This window comes from Zosterops lateralis (assembly GCF_965231275.1).
Source record: "Zosterops lateralis genome assembly, chromosome: 1".
In the NCBI taxonomy this organism is placed as follows: Eukaryota; Metazoa; Chordata; class Aves; order Passeriformes; family Zosteropidae; genus Zosterops; species Zosterops lateralis.
In genome coordinates, this window is record NC_139762.1 from 60024275 (window position 1) to 60048690 (window position 24416).

General features: G+C 38.3%; 1 protein-coding gene across 1 annotated transcript; it reads left to right on the top strand.

Annotated features, from left to right (window-relative positions):
* Window positions 1–952: 952 nt before the first annotated feature.
* Window positions 953–24292, top strand: GPLD1 (glycosylphosphatidylinositol specific phospholipase D1). The gene is made up of 25 exons (XM_083861642.1): window positions 953–1091; window positions 4006–4061; window positions 4507–4585; window positions 7132–7229; window positions 8032–8142; window positions 8400–8448; window positions 8935–8989; window positions 9602–9709; window positions 10422–10449; window positions 10537–10676; window positions 11635–11700; window positions 11921–12044; window positions 13057–13196; window positions 14162–14348; window positions 15316–15426; window positions 16421–16495; window positions 16925–17081; window positions 18780–18921; window positions 19442–19541; window positions 19635–19728; window positions 20298–20474; window positions 20789–20949; window positions 21193–21219; window positions 21313–21363; window positions 22532–24292. Exons 1-25 carry the CDS (start codon window positions 995–997, stop codon window positions 22607–22609), a joined length of 2511 nt encoding a protein of 836 aa, XP_083717768.1. The 5' UTR covers window positions 953–994; the 3' UTR covers window positions 22610–24292.
* Window positions 24293–24416: the final 124 nt, after the last annotated feature.

A 24416-nucleotide genomic window follows, 5' to 3' on the forward strand; every position in this document is an offset into this window, starting at 1 on the left:
TGGTGGTCTGACCGCTTCCTTGGGGAGCCTGTTCCAGTGCCCAAACACCCTCTGCGTGGAGAACCTTCACCCAATACCCCGCCCAAACCACTCCTGACGCGGTTTCATGCCGTTCCCTCGGGCCCTGTCACCGATCACTGCAAATATCAGCACCTGCCCCTCCTCTTCCCTTGGTGAGGGGGTTGCAGACTGTGATAAGGTCTCCCGGCTCTCGGTCTCCTCTTCCCCAGGCTGACTTGTGCTTTACTGCAGGAGCACTGGCCCATGGGGGCCTGGGGGCCACAGGGGTCCATGGCAGTCTCTGGCACCGGGGCCATGTGAAGCCGCTGCCCAGTGCCACCACCGCCCTGGGGACTGGCGTGGCTGTGCCACATGCATGAAGGGTGGCTGGGGAAGGCAGGATGCCCAGCCTCTGCAGCCAGAAGTTGCCAGGACCACTTCCATGAGTCTCCCACGTATCAGCTGGGCTTTCAATACTGATCATCAGACCCAGACTTAAGTGCGTATTATCCTATCAGCTCACCAAAGGTTATGAATGTGTATTACCTGCAACTCAGGAGCTAGAGTTTTTCTATTAATACTGCTTTGGTAATTGACTTTAATTTCTTTTATGAAATGGGACGTAGTTGCTGCAAAGCAAGCGCACCATGATCTGGACAAACTCTGAGAGGATAACACTCTTTGCCATGCTGTTGGATTTAGCAGAAATCTCACTGCTGCTGTGCAGTGATACACTGATTACCCTGCTCAAATCCCGGAGATATTACAGAATTCAAGTGGGGAGAATACCCACAGTTTCTTTCTTTCTTTCTATAAATTACTTTATTTGCAGTAAAATAAAGCATTGGTATAAAATAGCCTTTCAAATTTGGCAGTCGTCTGCTTGCTGTGTCAGCAATACGTGTGAAAGAAAAGGCATGCTCCGTAACCTACGTTTCAAAGGTCACAGTGCTACTGCTCCAGGCTTCTGAAAACCACAGTTGGAGCCAGCATCATGGTTGGGCTGAACACTTGGTCTGTCTTGCTGGTTATCCTCTACCATTTCTGTCAAAGATGTATCCCGTGTGGAATTTCAACACATGTCGAAATAGGTAAGACATGTTCAAAATGGATTTTCTTGTGTTTTGAATTTCTCGTGAAGAGAAGTAAATTCAGATTCAGCTGGAAAGCAGAGGGAGGAAGTAATGTTAAAGTAACGAGCAGTCTGCATCATTTTAAAAATGTGAAAGCAGGATTAATGAGTTGTTTGATTTTGGAGTTTGAAATTTTACTGTTTTTGTAAGTAAAATGCTTGAATTGACTTGGGTTGTGTATTTTTCCGTCTCCTAAGACACAGTCATTATGTAACTGGAATGTTTTTGTCTGTGAGTTGTACGCACACAGAGTTTGGTTTGGAGATAGAAAAGGAATACTTTAGGCAATTCGTGGGATTGTTATGTTTAAACTGAAGAATAACACAAGTCCTTTGTGGTAACTCTGTTTACAAATCTCCCTGTAACAATAATGCCATACCTGCAAAAGTAGATAAAATTCTGTAATTTGTTTCTATCTGTAACTAACATAATAAAAAATTTTGTTCTGTGTCTCTTTCTGTAGCCAGAACAGTCTAAATTTGTAGAGAACGAGGAAGAGAACTGAGTGAACATCAAAATGGAGAAATATTTCTGTTTTGAATTCCTTGTTTGCCTGTGCTATTTTTAAAATCTGGTTTCTTCTGCAGTTATTGCAAGCACAAACATGAGCAGTGTGAGGTTATTCTGAAACAGCTGCTCACAATAACTGACAGTTTTAATTGTTTATTCTTCTGGGGTTTTTTCTAAATCCATTGCTCAAACAGATGGTAAAATGTAGGATGTTGGCTTTATTCAGGTAATTTTCTCAGACTTTAAGTACTGAATACATGCAACTTTGAACAATTTAAAGACTGGGATTGTTCATGGTGTTTGAGACTGGAGTGTGTTCCCTTGCTGAATGTTGTACCCATGGTCAGCATCCTGGAACAATTTGTTTTTCCTAACAATGTGTCAAGAAACCCATAATAATCTGTAGGAGAAGTCATGCTGCCTGAGGTTAGGCAAGTGCACACAACTCTGCAAGCTCAGGGCTCTAATTACTGAGTATGAGCTTCTGAGGACTTGAAATAACAGATTTGCCAGAATAGAGTGTGTTTGAAAAAAAAAAAAAGTCTGAAGACAGAAACAAGCTTACAGCTCTGTCCCAAAACAGTATTTTTTTTTCTCTTTTTCTAATCGAGGCAGCATGTTGCAGAAAACTTGTGATAATATAATATAATATAATATAATATAATATAATATAATATATTTATACAATCTTGGTTGTCTGGGGAGTTGTGTGTACACTGAACTATTGGGTCATAGTTTACAACAAGTTTTGTCCATTTGTTGGAAATCTAAACTGATCACTTCTGATGCTGCTAAAATGACTGCTCTTATTGTTGTTCAGATAAAAATCTGTGACGATAAGATGAAAATATTTCCAAAATGCAGACACTGAGTACTCCAGGAAAACAAAAACAAGCAAAAAACCCCAACCAAACAAAAACAACACCCGAAAATATTTAAAAAAAAAAAAAAAAAAAAGAACAAAAAACAAAAACAAACAAACAACAAACCATAGGAAAGATTTCCTCTCACTCAAAGCCAGCACCAAAGAAATCCTGGACAGAGTTTTGAAAGTACTTTTAAAATGGTGAAAAGCTCTGCCTGTTCAGAATGTTGATCACATTCAGTGTGCTTGGCAGAGCTGTGCTGTGTCCTACTTGCATGGCCCGTGCAGTACAGCTCTGGGTGGGGAGGCTCTTTGCCCCTGGGGGTTCCTGTCAGACTTGTGAGGCTCTGTGGGACTGTGGGGATCTGGCATAAAATTCCTTGTAGAGGTGGAGTTGTAGAATCTGGACCCACTCGAGTAGTGAGAGAAGCGTGGGGGAGGTGTGAGGCAGGAAAAGCAAACTGCCAAACTCAGGCTCTCCCACACTGGAATCAGAGATGTGATGTGTGTAGAAATGTCTGAGCCTTAAAATTTTACTTTTTTTCTTATTACTTTGTTGTTGTTTCTCTTCTGGTGCAAGGCTGGTCTTTAAGGTATCTTATTTGTATAAGGATGATTCAGATTATTGGGTAAAATTCAAAGTGAAAGAGCATTCAAACTCCCACAGTTTTGTCTGATCTTGTTCCAGAATAGTAATAGGGATTGTTTTGGATTTGGTGGAGGGAGGTTTTTGTTTGTTTGTTTTGCTGTTTGGTTTTTTGAGTTTTTTTGTGATGTGATTTATTTGGTAAGGAACAAATTAACTTCAATCTTTGTAAATAGCTTTAAAGGAAATGTTGGGTAATTTTAGAATAGTGTTAATATATTATACCTGAGATCTAATATTAATTAGGAGGCCTCATTAAAGAAAAGAACGTCCGTTCATTTCATTCACTTGTTATGCCAGCTAAATAAAGATTTTGACAGTAAGAATATCTGCCAATTCAGTGAATAATTAGTGTTATTTACCTTGCTGACTTTTGATTTTTGTTACTTTTCATGCCTGTTAAAAATTAATCAAACTGTTAAGCACCCACATTGATTCCCAACATACCTTTTTCACTGTTAAGGGCAACAATGAAGCTTGACTACAGTACAGCTAGAACTTTATGGTCCACACTTGACATGTGCTGGGTGTGGTCGCGTCAGTTCACTGCTGTAGCTCATTTCTGGACACGAGGAATTCATTTCCCTGTGATTTCAGTTTGGTCAGCTTGGGAGCTGAGGATTAGAGAGGGACTGAAGATGTGCCACAGAAAGAGAACTTCCTCATTAACTCCCTAGGGGAGAAAACAGCCTCTCACAGGTACAAAGTTCTGTGGGAAATGATGTTTCATGCATGTGGCACTTGGCTTAGGTATGAAAACGTGGTGTCTTCTGGTTCTGCTGGTGCTTCTGACAGAACATGGGCCTGAACACAATACCTATAAATCAACACTTTGATATATTGTTTTTCAGCACATAGAGCTCTGGAATTTTTCATTAAGCGTGAAGGGAGTGTTAATTATAGACAGGTAGGAAGCATATTATTGCTTAATTTTGTACACCTTTCTTCTGAACATTTTTCTTTCTGTCTTCTTGCCTTTCTTTATTATTCTCAGTAATGTGTATATCAATATTGTGCCCAGACTATATTTTTACCTTTTTTATTAAAAATAATTTGACTCCTTCTAAGTATTATTACAGAAATATAGCAATTACACCAATGTGTATATATATACTTTGTGTGGTTTCTTGCATGTTTTCCTATCTTCTTTAGTCATGTTCTATGTGAGCAGTTGTTTTAGAAGAATCAGTAGAAGACTTGACAGCAAGGTTTTGTGCACTATGCTGTATTTTTCCAAGATTATAGTTACATTTTGCTAGCTGTTTAGAATGTATCTTTGATGTTGGCAGTAAAATGTGATTTTGTTCTGTGCAATAACGTTCTGATTCCTTTCCCCTCTATCCTTTCCCCAGTTATTACTGAATCACCAAGATGCTTTTCAGGCTGGGAGCATTTATCCTGATGCCTTTTATCCTCCAATCTGCAAACATGGTAAGAGAAGCTTTATAAGTCCAATATTATAGCAACTGCTTTTTTATGTGGAAATTGTACAGAATTTAGTGGGCTAAAAATGGTTATGTTGTAAGAATTGAAGTGTGGCCAAAAATACTTTCCTGCAAAAACTATCCACCATTTTTGTTGAAGTCTTTTTGTAGAACTTTATAATGAAATAACACATTTGAAAATGTTTTGGAAAGTACCTCTTTGGTAAATTTAACTATTTGATGAGTAGAGAAATTTGATAAAAGGATGCTGTTTGACTAAATTAGGTCAGGTTGCTGAGTTCAGAGATCTTTTTTTATATAAATCTTAGGGAAGGCCTAAAGCTATTTCTGTATTTAAATCATTATGTTCTATCAGATCAGTCAAAATGAGGATAAGAGAATCTAAAAATCCCACAGCAACAAAATAGTGTAGGACTTGCTGGGGGTGGGTAGGCAAGTGTTAATAACATCCCAGTTTATAGCCTTTTTTTTCCAGAGTGAAGTCTTTTGCCTTTTACTCTTCTGGTTGGAAATTAATGCCAGTCTTAATTTTGCTGCTTGCAGATCAAACGACAGCACTACAAAATTAGCACCCTCTTGCAATAGCTGTAAAAAGTATGTCTTGACTTGCAAGTGGTCCCCTGATTTTTCAGCTCTGGAAGGTTAGCTCTTGATCATAATCAGCTTCTCCAGCAACATTAGAGCTATAAAACATCCAGCTAGGCCTTGCTGTAGGATATTTGCTATTGAAAGAGTAAATCTGGATAATGAGCAGTTAGCAAATGGTATAAAGAGCCTATCCTCCAGCTACGATCTATTAGGGTGTTTAGGCAGATACCAGAGACAGGGCAGTGATAAATACTTTGTGTGAGGATACCTGGCCTTACTGGCTTCAGTATTGTGGAGATATTAGTGGAAGTTTAAAGTATTGGAAGTAACTTATTTTAGTGGGCCATGCAAATTCCATTAAATTTGAAGTGTGCTTAAGATCTTTGTTTGGTTTAGAGCCAAATCACACAGTTGCACCCTAAGTGTTCTCATTTTTCTTAGACAGAGGTTGTTGATGCTGCCTGTTGGTTATGCCAACTACAGCTTGATTCATATCCTGATGTGCTCAGTTCACATCCAGATCACTTCTCTCTTCTGGCATTTAATATTGGTTTTGTCTTCTGTCCCTCATTGGGTCACTGGTCTCGGTTTTTCTGCCAACTTCTTGTCCCAAACTTCAGTCTTGCTTTCCTTGTTTTCATGACTGATGTTATCCTGGGATTTTTTTTCAGTTCCTACTTCAGCTTGGTTATATCCATCTACCTCATCTTTCTCTTCTAACCGTTTTGACCTGCCTTATACCAGGTCAGAGCTTCTCTATCTGCAATATCCAATCTTCATTCCTTCACTAACGTTGGAGTCCATCTTGCCTTGTTAGAGTTGGACCACTTGTCAGCAGTCTCTTTAGTCAATATGGAAGAAATAGGTACCCCTTCAGACCTGAGGTGTTTTAACTGAGTGTGACAAGATCAAGAACAAAGCCATGAAGAACAAAGCCATGCAGATTGCCTCTTTGGAAAGGAGACAAGCTTAGATGTAGAAGGCTACTCTGATTTTGGCCAAGCAAGTACCATCCTTCTTTTATCTAATTTAGCTGCACTGTAAAGCGTCAAGAGGCCAAGAGGTAACTGAATTATCCCCAAGGTCTGCTCTCTCAGTGTTAAATCTACCCTAACACTGTGCAGTTTCACACTGCTGTGTCAACAAACATACACTCTTCCTCCAAGAGTACTGATGGTCTGAAAAATCTCCTGATTGCCTTCTTTCCCCTGAGAGAATTCAATATTGTGTGCTGCTTGATCCCTTTATGTCAACATCCTTTTTCACTTAGCTTTATGTAGGTACACAGAAATTTTTAGGCAAGGTCACTTGTGTTAGATCCTACACAATCTTTTCTGCCTAAATTCAGGTGAGAGTAGCAATTGATTCTTCAAATGAAAACCTGATTTTTTTCCTGCTTTCCTACTTTTTTCTCCTCCCACACTGATTGTATCTTGGTTAATTTGCCTTTCTGTTGAAAATGATAGTGGTGATAATGATAACATAGCCCTCCACTGCCCTGTGGAAACTGATACCTGCCAGAAAACATGACATTTTGAGTTGCCTGCCATTCCCTGCAGCTTTTCTGCTATACAAGTGGATGCATTAATTTAGTCAACAGATTCTCTGTCAGCTCTCTTTATCTTCCTGCTTGAGAGGCAGCTTTTCATTGTACTGTACCAACTCACAGGCACAGAGAAAAGGAACAGGCACAAAATTTTCAGATGCTTCAAGCCAAAATCATAGATAGTAAATCTAGTATCTGTTTTGATAGTATAAATCAGGTAAAAGTAAGTCTCTTTTGGCTCTTTTCATTAGCTGGAGTGCAAAAAGTATTATCTCTCTGACATGAAATTGAACAAAATCTGTAAGGCTTTTAATGGAGAAAATCCTTTCTTTTTCTTTTTTCTATTTCATTTTCCCCAAAGAATAAATCAAATATTGATATAAATTTTATTGCAATAGGAATGTTCCATGATGTGTCTGAAGACACTCACTGGTCACCATTTCTCAAAGCAAGTATTGACTATATCAGAAGGAATTATCCTCAGCCTTGGGAAGAGGTAAGAAAATTGATTAACTTTTGCTTGATTGACTTTCTTTTCAACTGTTTTCTTCACCTTCACTAGCTGTAATTTCATCCTTTGTGAGATGTAGAAAAAACCCAACATTTTTATATTAAAGTCGCTGCTTATGTAGGAACACTTGAAATCCTGTTTTAATCTTTACCGTACAAAAAATTTACAGTTTCCATATAAAGTCTGTAAGTTTTCTTGACTGTGGTGTGGTGCTTATGACACATTTCATAGGTCCAAACTTTTAAATATGATTGGTGGTCTTGTGTTCCTGTGAGATCTGGTTGAGAGTTTGCCATTGCAAACCAGACACCTTTTAGACTTCTCACTTGTGAAATCTTGAACTTGGTCCAGATTTGCTCTTGTTAACGGTCTGTGAGCTATGTAGGAGGAAAGGAGAAACAATCTGTCAAAAGTAAGCATGCAGAGGAATGTATTTCTCTCCTCTATCTGCCTACACAACAACCATGGTGACAGAGGGAGTTCAGTCCTTGGAAGTTTATCTTTGGTCCAGAAAAACAGTTTAGTACACATTTAACTTGAAGCATGCAAATTGCCCTCACATCAACCATGATTCTATGGTCTTGGGCTGTACAAACTGCTTAAAGCTTCTGAAGTTACAAAGGTTGACCACAGCATCAAGCAATGAGCAGTCAGCACTTAGTCCTGGTAAACTCTTGGGCTGTAAGAGCGTCTCGCCTGTGTCCTTGCATAATGCACATACAGAAAATGCTAACGTTTTTTTAAAGGCAGGAATAAAATGATGGACAAGTGGATTGTTGTTGTATAGGCTACAGAGAAGCTGGTGGCTTTCCTGTTTGGAATTGCTTCACATATGGTGGCAGATGTTAGCTGGCATAGCCTGGGCATCGACCAAGGATTTCTAAAGGCCATGGGAGAAGTAAGCATGTATTATTTTGTTTATTGATACAAGTGGATTTATTGGAATGGACAGCTTCGCTTTGGACTGTGGTGGGGAGGAAAGAGAAAAGCTGGAGCCCTGTTTCAAGAAGATTTTTGGAGAGACATGATGTCACAAATTTCATAAGAGTGAAGTTGGTCAGTTTTGGGACCTGTAAACATAAGTATTGCTTGGATAATTTGTTTCTGCTCATATTAAAAGAAACAGGCAGTTCTCTTGTTTTTCTCTTTCTCCAGATTGATTTTCATGGTTCATACTCAGAAGCTCACAGTGTTGGAGATTTTGGTAATGTTTCTGTTTGCCAGTCATAGATCTTTGTATTAGAATACCTAGTTCTCTTCAAACCCATGGTGCTGGATTCTGCCTCTTGTCCTGTACAATGCAGGAGTTAAGAACAGCTTGTGGACACTGTTTTCTTGCCCTCCCCCATGGCTTGAAAATCCCTGCTGTACCTTTCCTCAGGTTTCAGGAGATGTGATAAGGCATATGAACATCTGGATTAAAGCCAAAATGCAGACCAAAGGATGCTAAGATTTTTATGGAGTCACTACTGTGATTTTAAATTGCACATTATTCTCCAGAGGCACAAAATGTGCAGCATACTTTCAGGTGAACTATTTGTTTATTCTAAATATATAGCTGGAAGATCTGCCATATAAATGCATATAGAAGAGCCATACATAGCTTCATGCACACTGTTATCCATGACAGATACTTAACAGGTTTTGTTTGTTGTGCTATGTGGAGTTTTTTTCATTCTTTCATCCTCAGGAGGAGATGTAGTAAGTCAGTATGAGCTGGACTTCAGTTATCTGGCATCGAGTTGGTAAGATAATGAGGTTGCCTTCCTTAATATTTAATGTGTATTTTTGTAAAATCATATATAATTATATTACATATAATGTCACATAATTCTGTATTAAACTGTTTTAACAAAATGCTGTCCTTTGTTTTTCTGTCAAAAGAAACCTTTGCAACTATTTTAAATGCTATGAGTTTGGTGTTTCTTATATGCATATTCCCTGTTCCCTGACACGAAAAACTGGAAAGCAGAAGAGAGTTTTATGTAAAGGAACACAGCAAAAAATATTAAATTATTTATGTCTTAAATTAAAAGTAGTTATATATAAAATAGCTAGTGAAAACCTTTTGCTGGAATGTCAGTTAAGTGGCAACCTCAGATTTATTTAAAGTTTTGGAAATTGAAGATGTTGAATTCAGAAGTTTTAAAGGCATAAAAATGAGTAGAAGATTTAGATATCCCCCTTTTTTATTTTTCCTCACAGTTGCATGTGCGATTCTGGTATTTGTAAATTTTCATGATCTTATGTAGTCTTTTGAAATTTGGGATATTTTTTAGGCTGTTGTTATTACAAGAACTGCAGTCTTTTGGGTGATGTGGAACATCTTTTGTTGTAATATATTCTTTTTTTTTTAGGTATGTACCTGTCAAAGACCTAGCAGCTATCTATAAGGAATTTTATGGAAAAGAGATCATAACTGAAAGAACAATTGCTGAATGCACTTATCTGCTGTTTTTTGAACTGTAAGTTGAATATATCTGCCTGAGCTTTTGTAAGTGAAACATATGTTGGAGAAATATGATAATTGTATTTGAAATTGTATTTGAAATGCCTTACACATTGATGTCAGCGAGGAAGACTCCCTTCTAGACCCCAAAATCACAGCACATCTGAATTTTTTAATGACTGGGATTCAAATTTGGACTACTTAATGACTGTTAAATTAATTATTACATCACAGATGGTGATGCAATAATTAATTGGCTATTTTATACATTTAATGTATTTACACCTATTTATTTGAGAACAGCTGTGTCTTCAAATACCATTGCAGTGTGTTGAGTTAGCAGTATAATTATCATGCACTGAAGGAGTCTCTAGATACATGCCTTATCTAGACTTTATGTACATCCCTTCAAGTCCAAGAATAATTCAAAAGAGACTTTGGATATCTGGCAGTGTCTGCTTTTGAATATCCTGAACAGCTTAGCTGTATCCTGTATTTCAGTTAATTAACAATAGTCACACAATATTTACAAAAACTGTGAATCCTTCAAAATTAAGGGCAATAAGGTTTATAGCATTACTTTTTGCATTACAACTTTAAAAATACATTAACAGCCTACACGGAAATGTAATGACTTACATAGTATTTACCATATAGGACTTTTGAAAAGAACTATTTAAATAATTGGGTATTAAATGAAGCAAGTTTTATTTCTGATTTTTTTTCAGGCATGGTGAAAGGCTTCTTGTTGGCAAGGTTGGTTTTCTGTTTACTTTATAAAAATGAACACATAGCATGGAGACAATGTGATCCATCTTACTGAGGATGTTCCCTATCTCTTAGCTTTTTCCAACATTTGCTAGTAAATCTCCATTTCTGGTGGAGAAGTTCCATGAATATTTCCTTGGAGGAGTGGATGACATGGCATTCTGGACCAACAACATTTTTGAGCTGACGAGCCATATGCTAGAGAATGGAACCAGGTATAGTGTGTGTCCTGAACTATGAAATGCAGTAGTCAAGTCCTGATACCCACTTACCTGTTTTTCTTAAGGCAGGATCTTTCCTAGAAGAGGTGCCGAGCTTTAGATCCTCACTTGGACAAGGGGATTTCCATGGCTGTCTTTTACCTGCGTGCACAGGATTACACAGGCCTTGAGTTTGTACTTTTTACATGTTCATGCCCCTTTGCCCTGGCACACCTCTGGCATGCCCAGGTGATACTTAGCAGGGAAAATTTAGGACATTCTTTAAGATATCCTCAAGAAATTGCTTAAATGTTGCATAGCCATGCCCTAAGGTTCTGCCTAGCAACCTGAGCCTGCACTTTTTGGCTGCTGCCATCAGTCAGCAAAGATGTCCCTTTTGAGGAGAAGTCAGATATTACCTTCAGACTCTGCAGGCAAATAGGATTAGAAAGAGTAGGAGTATATATTCTAATGTTTAAACTCAGGCTTCTAATCACAATTTCATTTTTTTATAGAAATTTAACTCTGTACAGCTCTCTTACAAACACAATCTTTCTGTAAATAACTTTAGAAGACCAACAGCGGCAATTAATCCATCCATTTATATGGAAAATATTGCTGTTGCTATTTTGGGAAATTATATTTGAAATACAAAATGAAATACAATCTGTTACATTCTTTGTTCCAGAATGGCATTTTCATTAAAAACACTTTAGATTCATGTACATGCAATTTACAATAACTTTCCTTCAGGATCTCTATAAAGACATGTGATACTCATACAGAACCTAATCAAGATCATCAAATAAACATCATAGGGGTTTCTAAAGGTTATGATGATGCTCTGATTTTGATTTTCTTGAGAAAACAGATGACTTTTAACAGAAGAATCAGTAAGGATAAAAGTTGAATTTTTAGCTTCACTTCCAGTATGGTAAATTCTTTAAAGTGCATTCTGTGTATTTTTCTTTAGTGACTGCTACCTACCTGAGAACCCTCTGTTCATAAACTGCACAAAGGAGCACAAGGACAACCACATGTAAGTATAGCTCTGATGGTTTAAAGCTTCAGTGATGAAAGGAGAGTCTTCTGCTAAATGACCTACTGAAAATTAGAGATATTTTGGGTAATCTTTTTGTGTATGAATTAGGGATTCTTTTAGCATAAATAACTAAAGGAACTGAGGACCTAAGAGCAGCTTTTACCTCGAGTCATTATTTCGGTTATATTAATTCTTATCACTGCCTTCTTTATTTTAGCGGAAACAAACAATCAAAACATGAACGTCACGAGAATACAACTTCTTTGCTTACAGAAACACTTGAGAAGAATATAAACTATACAGAGAGAGGAGTTCAATTCAGCATACAGCCTTGGGCAACAGTAAGTGAGAAGTAACAGATGTGTCGGGTAAAATTCATCACTACAGAAAATTGTTTTGTTTCTATCTCAAATGCTGCGTTATGGAGCAGGGTCTCTGGATGTTAACAGTAGCTGACTTCATGGACATTCCAGTACCATTGTTAATCTATATAAGTACATCATAAATGTTGCAAAGAAGGAGTCCGAGTATCAAATGAACACCAATATGATTAGGTTTGATCTCCTTGTTTATTCTTTATTCCCTATATTTATGTGGTTACAAGGTAGAAGCAGACACAGCTAAACAACTTGTGATTGGTTAAAATCTTACATTAAACAATTGTGATTGGTTAAAATCTTACATTAAACAATTGTTCATTGGCTCATGTCTTTTGGCAGAATATTCTTCTTTGTTCTGTTTTATGATCAGCATCTCTGTATTAAGCATCTATGAGAAAGCACAGCAACTTGTTACATGTCTTCAACTTTCGTGAGGTGAGGAGGCGTAGGTGAAAGGGACCAACTAGCTATCACATTTGCTACTTTTTTGCTATTTCAAGGCAAAGTAAGAACAGCACAGCACGCAGTAGGCACAGTACAAAACCTGTTCCCTGAAAGCAAAGATTGTTCGAATCTTCGATCAATAAATCGTGGCCTCTCTCCTCTAAAAACTCTTCTACAATAAATACTCAATTTTTAAACTTTGCTCATTGTAGAGTGAAGTTAGAACAAATCCTGCAGTGCCAAAAAAGACATGTGAATTTAGTATTTTAATTTTACAGACATATGATAGGGTTTTTTTGGGTTAAGAACTCCCAGCTAAGTATGGCAGTGAATGATTAGTAGTGCTCTCTTTAGAGCATACAGATTTTTGTCCTTCTGAAATGGTGCTCATGATCTGAGTCAAACTCCTCTTAAATCCCAGTGGTGATTTCCACTGTCGGTGACTTGATTTTTGAAGTGTCCCAAAATGGTGTAGAGTTTCAACCTGTGTTTTAACCACTGTCATGTCCCTCTATTATTTTTATTTCAGAAATCCCTCCGCTTGATAAACCATGCTTTTAAAACCAATGTCTGGAGAGCATTAGGAGCTGCAAATCAGAAATCTTCTAAGCACATCTCCAAGCCAGCAGCTTCATATTTTCTGACTTCACCCTATGCTAGACTTGGATGGTTGGTAATTTTTTTTCATTCCACCTTCCTCTTTATTTCTGAAAATTTTGAGTACCTACCAAAATATTAGTGTTAGTCTTTTGGATACTTTTCAAAGGTGACAGTGCAAATCAATTAGTGGTACAAATCTGGGGGAATGGCTTATATTGTATGTCCAGAACAGCAAGTTAACTCTAAGATTTTTCTTCCAGATGTTGATTAAGCTCGGAATGGAAGGAACCAACATTAGAACTAACATTGGCTCTAGTTCTGAACAGAGAAGGATCATTGCTACCCTTTTTTTGATTGTTGGATGATGTTTGTGCAAAATTCATCATCTATCATGAGTTGATGACTGATGATGTCTAGTGAGACTTCTTGGAAATACTATAGACTAGTAGATAGATTCAAGACAGAGAGAGGCATATTCTCTCTCCTTGGCAATAAGGTTCTACTTTGACCTGCTACAAAGAAGAGTAATAAAATGGATTTCCATTGCTGCTTATCTAATTTCCCTTATTCTGTCTCAAAATTTAGATTTTACTTCACACTGGCTAAATTAACAGTAGTTAGTTCTTTTCATGGTCCCTCTCTAAACTCCAGCATGTTACTGACATCTGTGATCCTTTTGCTTTTCTCTTGTTAAGGCCATCAATTAAATCAGATGTTCAGTTTAAAAGATACTTGATTTCCTTTTTTTCCATGTTCTTTGTCATATGCAAGTGGCCCTTTTTCATGCTCCTTGCTCTGATTGCTCTCCGTCAGTAAAAAGCAGCTCCCACAGATCTCAGATGCATTTATAGAAGATGATTCTTCTGGTTTCACTCAATTCAAGAAAACACAAATAAATATATGATATAAAACATGCTGTATAGATCTTTACAAAACAATATGGGGAAGCACAGGTCCTGGTTTATGGGATATTTTTTCCACTAATATTATGGAAGTCTGGAAATACTGATTTTGTTGACTCCCTTGCTGTACAGGGCACTGATCTCAGCTGACCTAAACCAGGATGGATATGAAGATCTGGTGGCTGGAGCACCAGGGTACAGCACCATGGGCCATGTTCAGACAGGAAGGGTGTATGTGGTCTATGGCAACCAGTCAGGTTTACCAGCAGAGGACATGGACCTGGATGGGAAAGCTGACCAAGTACTGCAGGGTCATCAGGTAAGGGGTCAAAGCAGATGTTTGTCAGTTAATTTTTTTTTTTTGCCTGAAAATTGGTGAGTTTTGAATGAGCAGTGGTATCATTAATGTGGATGAGTGTTATTCCTGAGACACTCCTGATGTCATGTGATGTCATATGCATTTCAAGAAAAATAATCATTATTAAACTCCTAGGAACAATTGAAGTGATGGTAATCTGTAGGTCCACTTCCATTACTGTACCAGATAAGTGAGTATTAGTGCCCTTAAATAAAGTGCCCTTAAATAAAACTCAGGTTGTGTCTCTGTAAATCACAGTATGGTTCATTCTGGTCCCTGCATTTAAGAAAATATTGTGTTTCCTGTCCTTTTAAATCTAAAATTATTAATTTGATATGTTTTATTTCCTTTGAGGCTACATTTCTTCATTAATTGCTAACTTCTCCCCAAATAATTTTGCATTAAGGGTATTGGGAAAAAAAAAAGAGAGAAAACTCTGATTTGACATGAATGTGGCTGGTTTGTAACCAAGAAGTAGGAGCAAATGACCCTTTTGAGTGTTAAATATGATCCTCTGTAGAAAATACCTTTATTCAGAAAGAAAATTATAGGGAGAAATGAGATACATTTCCTTTTAATTTGTTTCTGTGGTTATAAATGGTGGATTAACAGCTGCTGTCTTCTTAAAGAGTGTTTTAGTGGTTCCCAGTCATAATGCTGTCGACAGAAAAGATCATAAACTTAACATCAATGGTGCACTGGACTCAGAAGAGGAAATGACAAAGCAGCACCATATTATATTCAGTTGTCCTTCATTTTAACACAGTTGACTTTGAATTAGTGTATTGTCAAGGGGGTTGTTACTTAGAAGAAAAAAAATTGTTTGGATAGACTTTTGTCATCTGTTTCCAGTTCTTCCCTGTGCAAATGTACATTTGGTTTTCATGGTTTTGACTTGAAAACATGAGAGCAATCCCTTTTCTTTTAGCCCTCAGGAAGATTTGGTTCTGCCTTGGCAGTCCTGGACTTCAATGAGGATGGAGTGCCAGATCTGGCAATTGGAGCACCTTCTGTGGGATCTCAGTTTCTTACGTACAAAGTAAGCTACAAACATGGGTTCGTTGCTCTTTTTAAACTCTCCAAACTGACTGTTTTTATTGATACTTTTTTTTTTTAACACTGAAATGAAAAAGAGCATTTCTGTTGTTGCTCAAGGTGGCACTGTAATTTAAACAGAAGTTTATAACCTTTGTGAGCACTTTGACTAGAGCAATGACAGGTACCTGTATTTCTCTTTCAGTGGCCTTTTTGCACACTAGAAATCCAAACTAGGTTGCAACTTTGCGTCATTGACATGCTGGAAATGTAAGGGGCCACTCATGAAATACAAATATACCCTTTTTGTTTAGGAGCAGAGAGTCTGGAATGGACCTCATGGGTCAATGAGCTTTGTCATATGCTGTCACAAGGCCAACAAATGATAGCTAAAATGTGATATGAACACAGACACACTTGCCAAAATAATCAAGTTACAGAGGGTTAATGACTTACAGCTTACCAGATAAACCTGTGTAATGGTCCCAGAGTATTTTTAGACCATGCAAACTGACGGGTAAAATGTTTTGATTGAAATGATAAACATTAAGCTTAAAACTCTTCAGAATTTTAGATACTAATTTACCTGTCTAAATAAGAATTAAGTTGCTTTTATTTGGACTCACGACTTGGAAAATTGTGTGCATCTATTGTGCCTGGCACTGTTTGCCATTGCATTAAATAATAATTACCAAAATTTGAGGCATCTGAACATGTGTATTATGAGTATAAATGTACTGCCCTTGTTCCTTATTCACAGTATGATGAAAATGTACTTCTCTACTTTGTTGCTTGGCTACAGCAGTACCCATTACCCATGGATATTCTTAGATTTGGGGTGGGAAAGAAAGTATTATGGGAAGGCTCTGAGAGAGAAAATGGAGTTGCATAAATAACCCTTGCAGAACTGCTCCACTCTTTGTGATTTGCCTTGGATTTAATACTTGATACTGACCTCCAGATGCTCTCATGCCTTATTTTCTTTTTCTGCTGTTTAGGGTGCTGTGTATGTCTACTTTGGAACTGAAGGAAGAGGCTTGGCACCTCAGCCAAATATTACCATAACCTGTCAGGTATATTGATAATGTAATATCCTGTTTATACTATCCTGTTAGCCAGGCTACCACAGGGCTACACAAGCAGGAAGTGAGATGAAGAGGAAAAGAGCTTATGGGCTTAAAAAAGAATATTGAAATTCGACTTATTAGGAAGGAAATTTAGACTGATGGGGATGGAGCAAACAGGTGCTTGTTTAGATTGTATTTGGGAAAGGCATTTATACCCCAGTGCAGGAAGGCAGCAGGGTGAATAGAAAGGTGCATAGCCCTCAAAACCAAAAAAAGCCACCAAAAAACCCTAAACCAAAAAAAACCAAAAGCCAGGAAGTGGGAGGGTAATTTGGTCAGAAGTAAAGTTAGCTCTTTAGAATTAAGTTGGTCTGTTTTGCTACAGAATTGATGGTTTCAGTTCTATTTCAGGCTTAAACTAACTGTTTATTGCAGTATTCCTACTGTAATCTTGGATGGTCCCTCCTGGCAGCTGATGTTGATGGAAATGGAAATGCTGATCTGGTTGTGGGCTCTCCATATGCACCCGGTGGTGGGAAGCAGAGAGGATTTGTGGTTGCATTTTACTCTCATTTCAACAGGAGTGGCCAAGGTAATATTTGTTGAATAAATTAACCTTCCCATATTTTATGTGACCAGTTATTTGTTCCTAATTAATCATGGCATAATTCAGGTCTGAAGTGATCTCAAAGGATGTCCCTCCTACTCAGTAAGCTGGGAAGCCAGACCAGATTGCTTAGGGCTTTGTCCAGTTACATCTTAAAACCTCCATAGAAATTGCACAGCAACTCTGGACAGCTGTTCTACTTCTTGGAAGTTCTCTTGAAGAAAAAAATCTCTTGTTACAGCCAGTATGAACCTTTCTTGTTTCAGTTTATATTCATTGTCCTCCCACCATGCATAGTGACCTCATAGGCACAGAAAGCATGGAACACCCCTACTAAGCTTGCTCCAGTTTGTCGACATCTTTCCTGTTACAGAACAACATATTATAGGTGTGATCTAGGGAACAATCACTTCTCAGTCTCTTTGCCATGCTCCTGCTTATGTAGTCTGAGGGGCTGTTGGCTGTCTGCTGTCAGAGCCTCACACTCAGCTCTTTGCCCACCAGGATCTTCAGGGCCTTTTCCACACGACAGCTCCTCAGCCAGTCTGTCCTCAGCTGTATCAGTGCAAGGGCATCTCTTTTCCCAGAGTCAGCTTTTGCATTCGTCCTCACTGAATTGTGTGAGGTTCCTGTCAGCCTGTTACTCCAGCCTGCCTGTGTGCCTCTGAATGAGACCAGCCCCCTGAAATCTCCTGTTATCATCCAGCTTCACAAAAGAGCATCTTGTTGCCTTGTCTAAATAATCTATAATAAAGTGTCCAACAGGATGAGTCAAAAAATTGATCCCTGAAGGCACTCCACTTGTTGCAGGCATTCAGATAATAACATATGGTTCTCTGCTCCTGTCAGACAGATCATCTCAACCAGTTTTTTCCCATTTGATTTTCTGTCCACCCGAACTTCAGCGTCCCAGCTTGGATGCAAGAACAATTGTGGGAAACTGCTGAAAATCTTGCTAAAGCAATGGATTCAACTATGTATTGTGAGTCCAGTGTAGGCTCACTGCTCTTTCTTGGAAAATTGAAAATGAACCTCAACAAATGAATCTTAATCATTCTGTACATTCCTTCATGTGGCTAAAGAGGAATGCTGCAAGTGAATACAGTTAATGAGTAAAGGTGATGAAGTTTCTAGTGAATGAGGGAGGAAATGTCATATATGGAACTAAATAATAAAGCATGAGCAGCTTTGTCAGAATCATGCAATTGAGATTTACAATAATGCTTAGTTTTTGCAGTTTATTCTAATTCATGTAAACTTAGAAACCACAAGAATATGGGTTTCAAAACACTGCTGACATTTTTGTAAAACCAAAGCACAGAATGAGTTATTTAAATTATAGCCAGAATGATCTGAAGCTCTCCCACCCAGCACCCTTGAAGAATTACAAGTTCTGATAAACAGTAAGTAGTTTAGGGTGGGCTTGAGTGGTAGCTTTCATGTACTTCATGTAGGCTATTGGAAGGATTGAGAAACAGGCTGTGTCAAATAAAAGCTTTCACCAGCCAGCAGAGCTGCAGGGTGAGCAAGCAAAGTCAACAATTATTGATGCCATGTCATGGACAGTGTAACTTTGCACAGAGAAACTTGCTGTCATAGGGTGCTTCAGTGGAGGATTGCAAATGAGTTTTTCAATGCCAGGGCACACCAAGATTTAGTTCATTTTTTTTTCTGGTCTCTCAGGACTTCTGTCAGTACAGGATGCCAACTGGATGGTGGAGGGGGAAGAAAACTATGCTTGGTTTGGATTTTCACTTGCCAGCTGCCAGCTGGAGAATGGGACATTACTGCTGATTGGTAGCCCTACATGGAAGACTTGTTCTAGGTGTGTTGCATGTGACAGCTTGCTGTCTTCTCCACTCTGCTCTACTTCTGCAAGGTTTATGATTTGCCATGGATTAGACTTCCAGCTTTTTAGAAGTTTCCTTTTTGTTCTGCTTAGAATATTTTTGTTACATTAATATTTTTATGTCCTCATCCTTCCTTATGAAGACGAGTTATTAGACCCTATTTAAAGACACCTAAGAATTTCTTGTGTTTCCTTGGGGAGGGAGAGAGGTCAGAAAAATGCTGATGGGTAAGTGTGCCAATAACCATTTGGATAGCTCTTACTTTGAGATAGCATTTTTAAAAGCAAATTAAACATGAAGATGTATTGGATGATAAAAAAGTGGATAGACACACCAAATCTGTGCTTTAAATATTGTGTAATTAGTTAGAACAAGTGTGGGAATTACTAAAGCAGATTTCTAGAATTTGTCGGCACTATTATTCCAAAGTAAAAGGGGAGAACATGTACAATTATATGTTGTTAAATACAAATTTATTTTGCATTGTAATTCAAGCTGCGATCCCCTCTTGCCGGATGTCAGACAGAGTGTTGGGAAGGTGTACGGGTACAACCCACCGAGTACAAAGCGCCGGTTTGAGATAACTGGAGACAAGGTAGGGCTGCTTCTTTAGTATGGGACCTTGTGAATAATTTGAAGTAAAGTGGCATTCTGTAGAAATTACATAGGTGTTTTAAAAATCTAACAGGAGATGGGCAGAATGGGTTTGTCTCTGGCCAGTGGTGTACTGTCTGTGACCGGGAATACAAGGAAAGTTTTGGTGGTGGGTGCACCTACTGCAGGTATGTCTTGAGAATTGGAGACCATTTCTCTTTAGGATGTTTGTTTCTGCATGACTTGAGGAGAGATACAATGTTTAAGGGAAAAGAGACCTTTTAATTGCCATGTAATTAAAAGAAAAAAATTAGAAATCACTGTATTCACCTGTATATGCCTTATATGTAGAGTCCTCTCTACTGTGCCTCAACTTGCGGGTCTTTTTCCTTCCTTAAAATGGGCTTAACAGCATTACTACTTTGCATTTTTTATGTAACAGTGATTTTCTAGTAGACTGCATATTTCTCAGAACTGAAACAACACAGTATTTTATTCTCACTCTGGCAGTAGACAGTAAGAAATTGAGGACGTCAAACTGCAGAAGTCTAACTTGAATGCATTTCTCCCCTGGTACTAGGACTAAAAGATTTTTTTCTTTTGCTAATTAGTGTTAATCCCAAATAATTGTTGATGTTTTCTGATACATTATATTAATTTTGTTTATTTTATGTAATGCCAGTATTACCTGTATTTGTAACTATTAATCCTGAGTTCCTATGTCCAATGCTCAACATCTGTTGTTTTTTTTTCCCAGACAGCCTGTCTAGGTTTTTATTTGTGTCCTCAGTGCTGCATCAAGCTGGACTGGCTCTGGTATATGACCTGTCAAACAGCACCAAGCCTTCTCTGCTCAGTGCATTCAGTGGGGACAAGAGGTTTTCTCGTTTTGGAGGAGACATATACTTAAGTGATCTGGATAGCGATGGGCTAGGTAAAGCTTGATGAATCTAGACCAGAAGTGAAGTGTTTAACTTTTGGCAACAAACAAGAAAACTAATCACCTACATATTCATACAAGTGCTAAACACAGTCAACTTTCTCAATTGAATTTTACCACTATTCCACTGTGCCTTACAGGGAGGCTCTCTAAAATCCCAAGCAACTCAATCAGAAATTGAAATATTTTAGTTGCCATCATTAATAGGAATTGTGGCATCTAGAGACATGTAAATGCCAGCTCTCCCATGTTTTCGTCTACCATTAATTCACTTCTGCTGTGTTATGTCCTCTTTGTAACATGTGTAGATGAAATGATTGTGGCATCCCCACTGCGATCTAACGGTGTCACCTCAGTCCTGTCCGGTGGGGCTGCTGGCCGGGTTTATATTTACAATGGCAGACAGGCATCCTCAGGGAATGTGACAAGCCACTGCACATCATGGACATCTCCCTGTCCTGAGGACTGGGTAAGAATACATGAAAGTGAATTCTGGACATAACTTTAGAATGACAACTAATTAATTATATCCAGTACAAATACCAAGTGTGTTCTGCCTTCGTTCCAGAAAAGTAAAGGTTTTCTCAGGTTTCCGAATGTCTGCAGTTTGGCTCCTCATGTTCTTAAATTACTGTTTAGGAGTCAGGGTTATCATACTGGTCTTCTACATTCTTCCACTGACTTTTTATTTCCTCTTTTTTTTTTTCTTTAGGCACAGTATGTCCTGATTTCTCCTGAAGTAAGTAACCAGAAAATGAACTACTGAGAGACACTAAAAAGTCCTGCTTAAAAAAACCCAAGCAGTGTTATAACTAGCAATGTTATTTTACAGGAACTATCAAAATTTGGGAGTTCCATTACCACTGTGAAATCTGAAAAGAAGGTGAGAAAAATTACTGTGGTTGGTTGTTTCAGAACATCCTTCTACCTCACTTGCATATACTAGCTAGCACCTCAGATGTATCTTATGTATTTTCAAGTCTTAAGTTCTTTACATAGTTAATTAAGTCACTCTCTGAACTGATGACTAAACCCATTTTATAGACTCATGACCTATGGAGTTGCCAAAATTTTGGCACCTAAATTTAAAAAATTCAATCACTTTAAAGCAGCCTGAATTCTAAACTGCTAAGGAGTAGGCTGAAAGGTTCCATGGGAAATGCAGCATAGGTGCCTCCCAGCTTTACTGCTTATGCCAACCTGTGTGCAAAGTGGATGCTCAGCTGTGGAGCAAACCAGGCACCCAAAACCACCCGTCTCATTTAGTCTTTACAGGCTTGCTGCCCTGGCTATCACCTGTAGTGAATGCTGTTCATATGTCATGTGTTTCTAAGCACAGAAGTTCAGTTCCTACCTGACTGATTTAGGATGTATTTGTGTACCTGTTTCTCTTTGCTTCCCTCACATGCCCATTTGTTTACCAAACACCAATTGCTACATTTTTATGATGCACTGAGCAGCCTTTTTTTTTTTTCATCTGGAAGGTTACTTAGTGCTTGTTCAGCTGAGTTCCAATGTTCTGCTCACTCTAACATCAACTCCATGAGGACTGGGGTTATCTGTGTGAGTACAGAGGAAGCTTCAGTACCAGGATGAGGTGGTCTTCAGCAAATGCTGTTTGACTTTTTGTGATAAAACATGCATTGGAGAAACACCTGGGATTCTTCTCAGCTAGATTAGGGTACATAATACAACACCTGAAACACAGGCACTGCTAAGTACAAGTGAGCTCATTCTCCAAGCAGTTGTGTTCTGTTGCTGCAGCACCATCTAGTCCACACTCCTGCTTCATCCCTATTGATCTTAGCCCTGAGAAGCAGTTTGTATGGGCAAGAGACTAATTTCATTTAGTTCCAGCTTGCTCCAGTTCCCCAAATGATAACTATTTGCCAAACTATTTTCTTAAATGCTACTCTGATGAGGTGGGCTGTCTCATTTCCCATCACGTTTCTATATGACAGTAATTAGATGGTCAAAATTCACAAGGGAAGCTTAAGGCAGCCATGCACCTGCAGTTGCATTTTGCTAACCTTTGCTCTTTATCCCTGCAGAAACAAGTTGTAGTGGCAGCAGAGAGAAGTTCCGCGAAAGCTCGACTCAGTGGAAGGCTTTTTGTCTACTCACTGTAAAAGTTCACAGTAGCCTTAAAGACACACCTGGTCTTCTGTTGAAGAATCTTTGTGCTACTTTCCTGAACCCACACAAACCAACAAACAGTGGCAGCAAGCTTTTGCTGAATTCTGTGGTGGGCAACAGTATCGCTTATCTAGAACAGGCAAGCTGGTCTGAAAACCTTTCAGAGGTTGAAATGAGCAGGCAGCTGCATTTTTGTAGTATTTGTCTGTATAAGGAATGTTCACTGGCCACCTTCTTTACTGGCCAGATTTGAGTATCTTCTTGACAAAACTGGGAAAACTGCAGCACAGCATTTACAGTTTCCTTACATACTGTGATAAGGATTCTGAGTTATGGAAAGTTACTGTCAAAATAAGAAGCATGGAGCAGGGGCAGCTTTAAAACTGACAGAAAGGTGGGTGCTGATCAACAGGACTGTCTCTCTCTCAAGTCTTGAGGCCTGCCTTGAGGGTGTAGTGCAGCTCAGATCTCCCAGGGAAAAAAGAACAAGCAAGACTGATGAAGTTTTAGGAAATATTTTTACAATTTGGCTGATTATACTCTGACATCCTTTCTGCTTTTTGTAAAATTCCATGGTAACATAGAGTTGTTAATGGCTTTTATCATTAACAGTATTGTCTTTAACTAACTAACACTAATTCTGTAAGATGCAGGTTTAACAGTGTGCATAAATTATCTATTAAACAACTTGAGCAGCAGAATGTGTTGATACTATTATTATCAATGCTAATCTGTAGACACATGTGTTTTCTCTCTCTTGCCTTCTTCACAAAGGCAAAGCATAATTTTTGTTTTAAATAAAATTGCACAGAATTTTAAAGGTCATACTCCAAAAATAAACACCTCAACTCACCTTCCTAGGAATTCTCTCTCAAGGATTTTTTTAAACAAATCAAAAAAGGCAAGGTGAACATTAGCTTGATGTACAATGCATTCTGGTATCTATTTTGAGGACTTGCCCAAATAGCAAAACACTTTTAAAAAGAAGTTAAATCTGACCTTCATGAAAGAGGTAACTAGATGCAGCTGGGATTGCAGTACTTACATTACCAATCTGTTAACTGTGGTATGAGCCAAAACAGTGTGCTTTTAAGGGCAGAATAAAGGTTTTCTCTTCAATCAAAATTGACAAACCCAGTATATTCTGTAGCAATTCCATTCTGAACATACATTCTCCATTGGCTTTTTTCTAGGCATGAACTCCATGCAATTTTATTGCACTTGACTGCATTTTGATTACTTGAATTGTAAGAAAAACTTGAACATTTGCATATGTCTATATAAAAAAGCAGTCTTGTAGAAGATGTCTGTTGCTCCATGTTTTTATTCTGCTTTGAGTCAGCTATGTACTGGTAAAGAGTCAAAACGAGTTCACAGAAGCCTCCCTGCAAAAAAGTTTACAAGAAAGCTTCCCCAAACAGCTGCACCAACACATATCAGTGCTGGCCTAAAGCAACTACAGCTCATTTGAAAACATCAACATCCATCTCCTTTCACACACAGATGTTCCTGGGGTTTATCAGCTAAGGTATGTGAGCCATTGTTATTTTCCATTGGATTGCTCGGTTTGGGGATTTTTTACTACTTTACCTGCTAAACTTGAAGGCTGCAAAAAAAAAAAAACAATAGCTAAAAAACTCAAAAGTATTACAAGCCCCATTATCTTTCTCACCTTCTCATGCGATTAGTATCTGTACTTGAAGTCAAATACAGAAGAACTGCTGGAAAGTAACTACGTACAACTGACTTTAACCAAACCACAATCACAGGCCTGGACAACTTTAATTTATGAACCTTTTT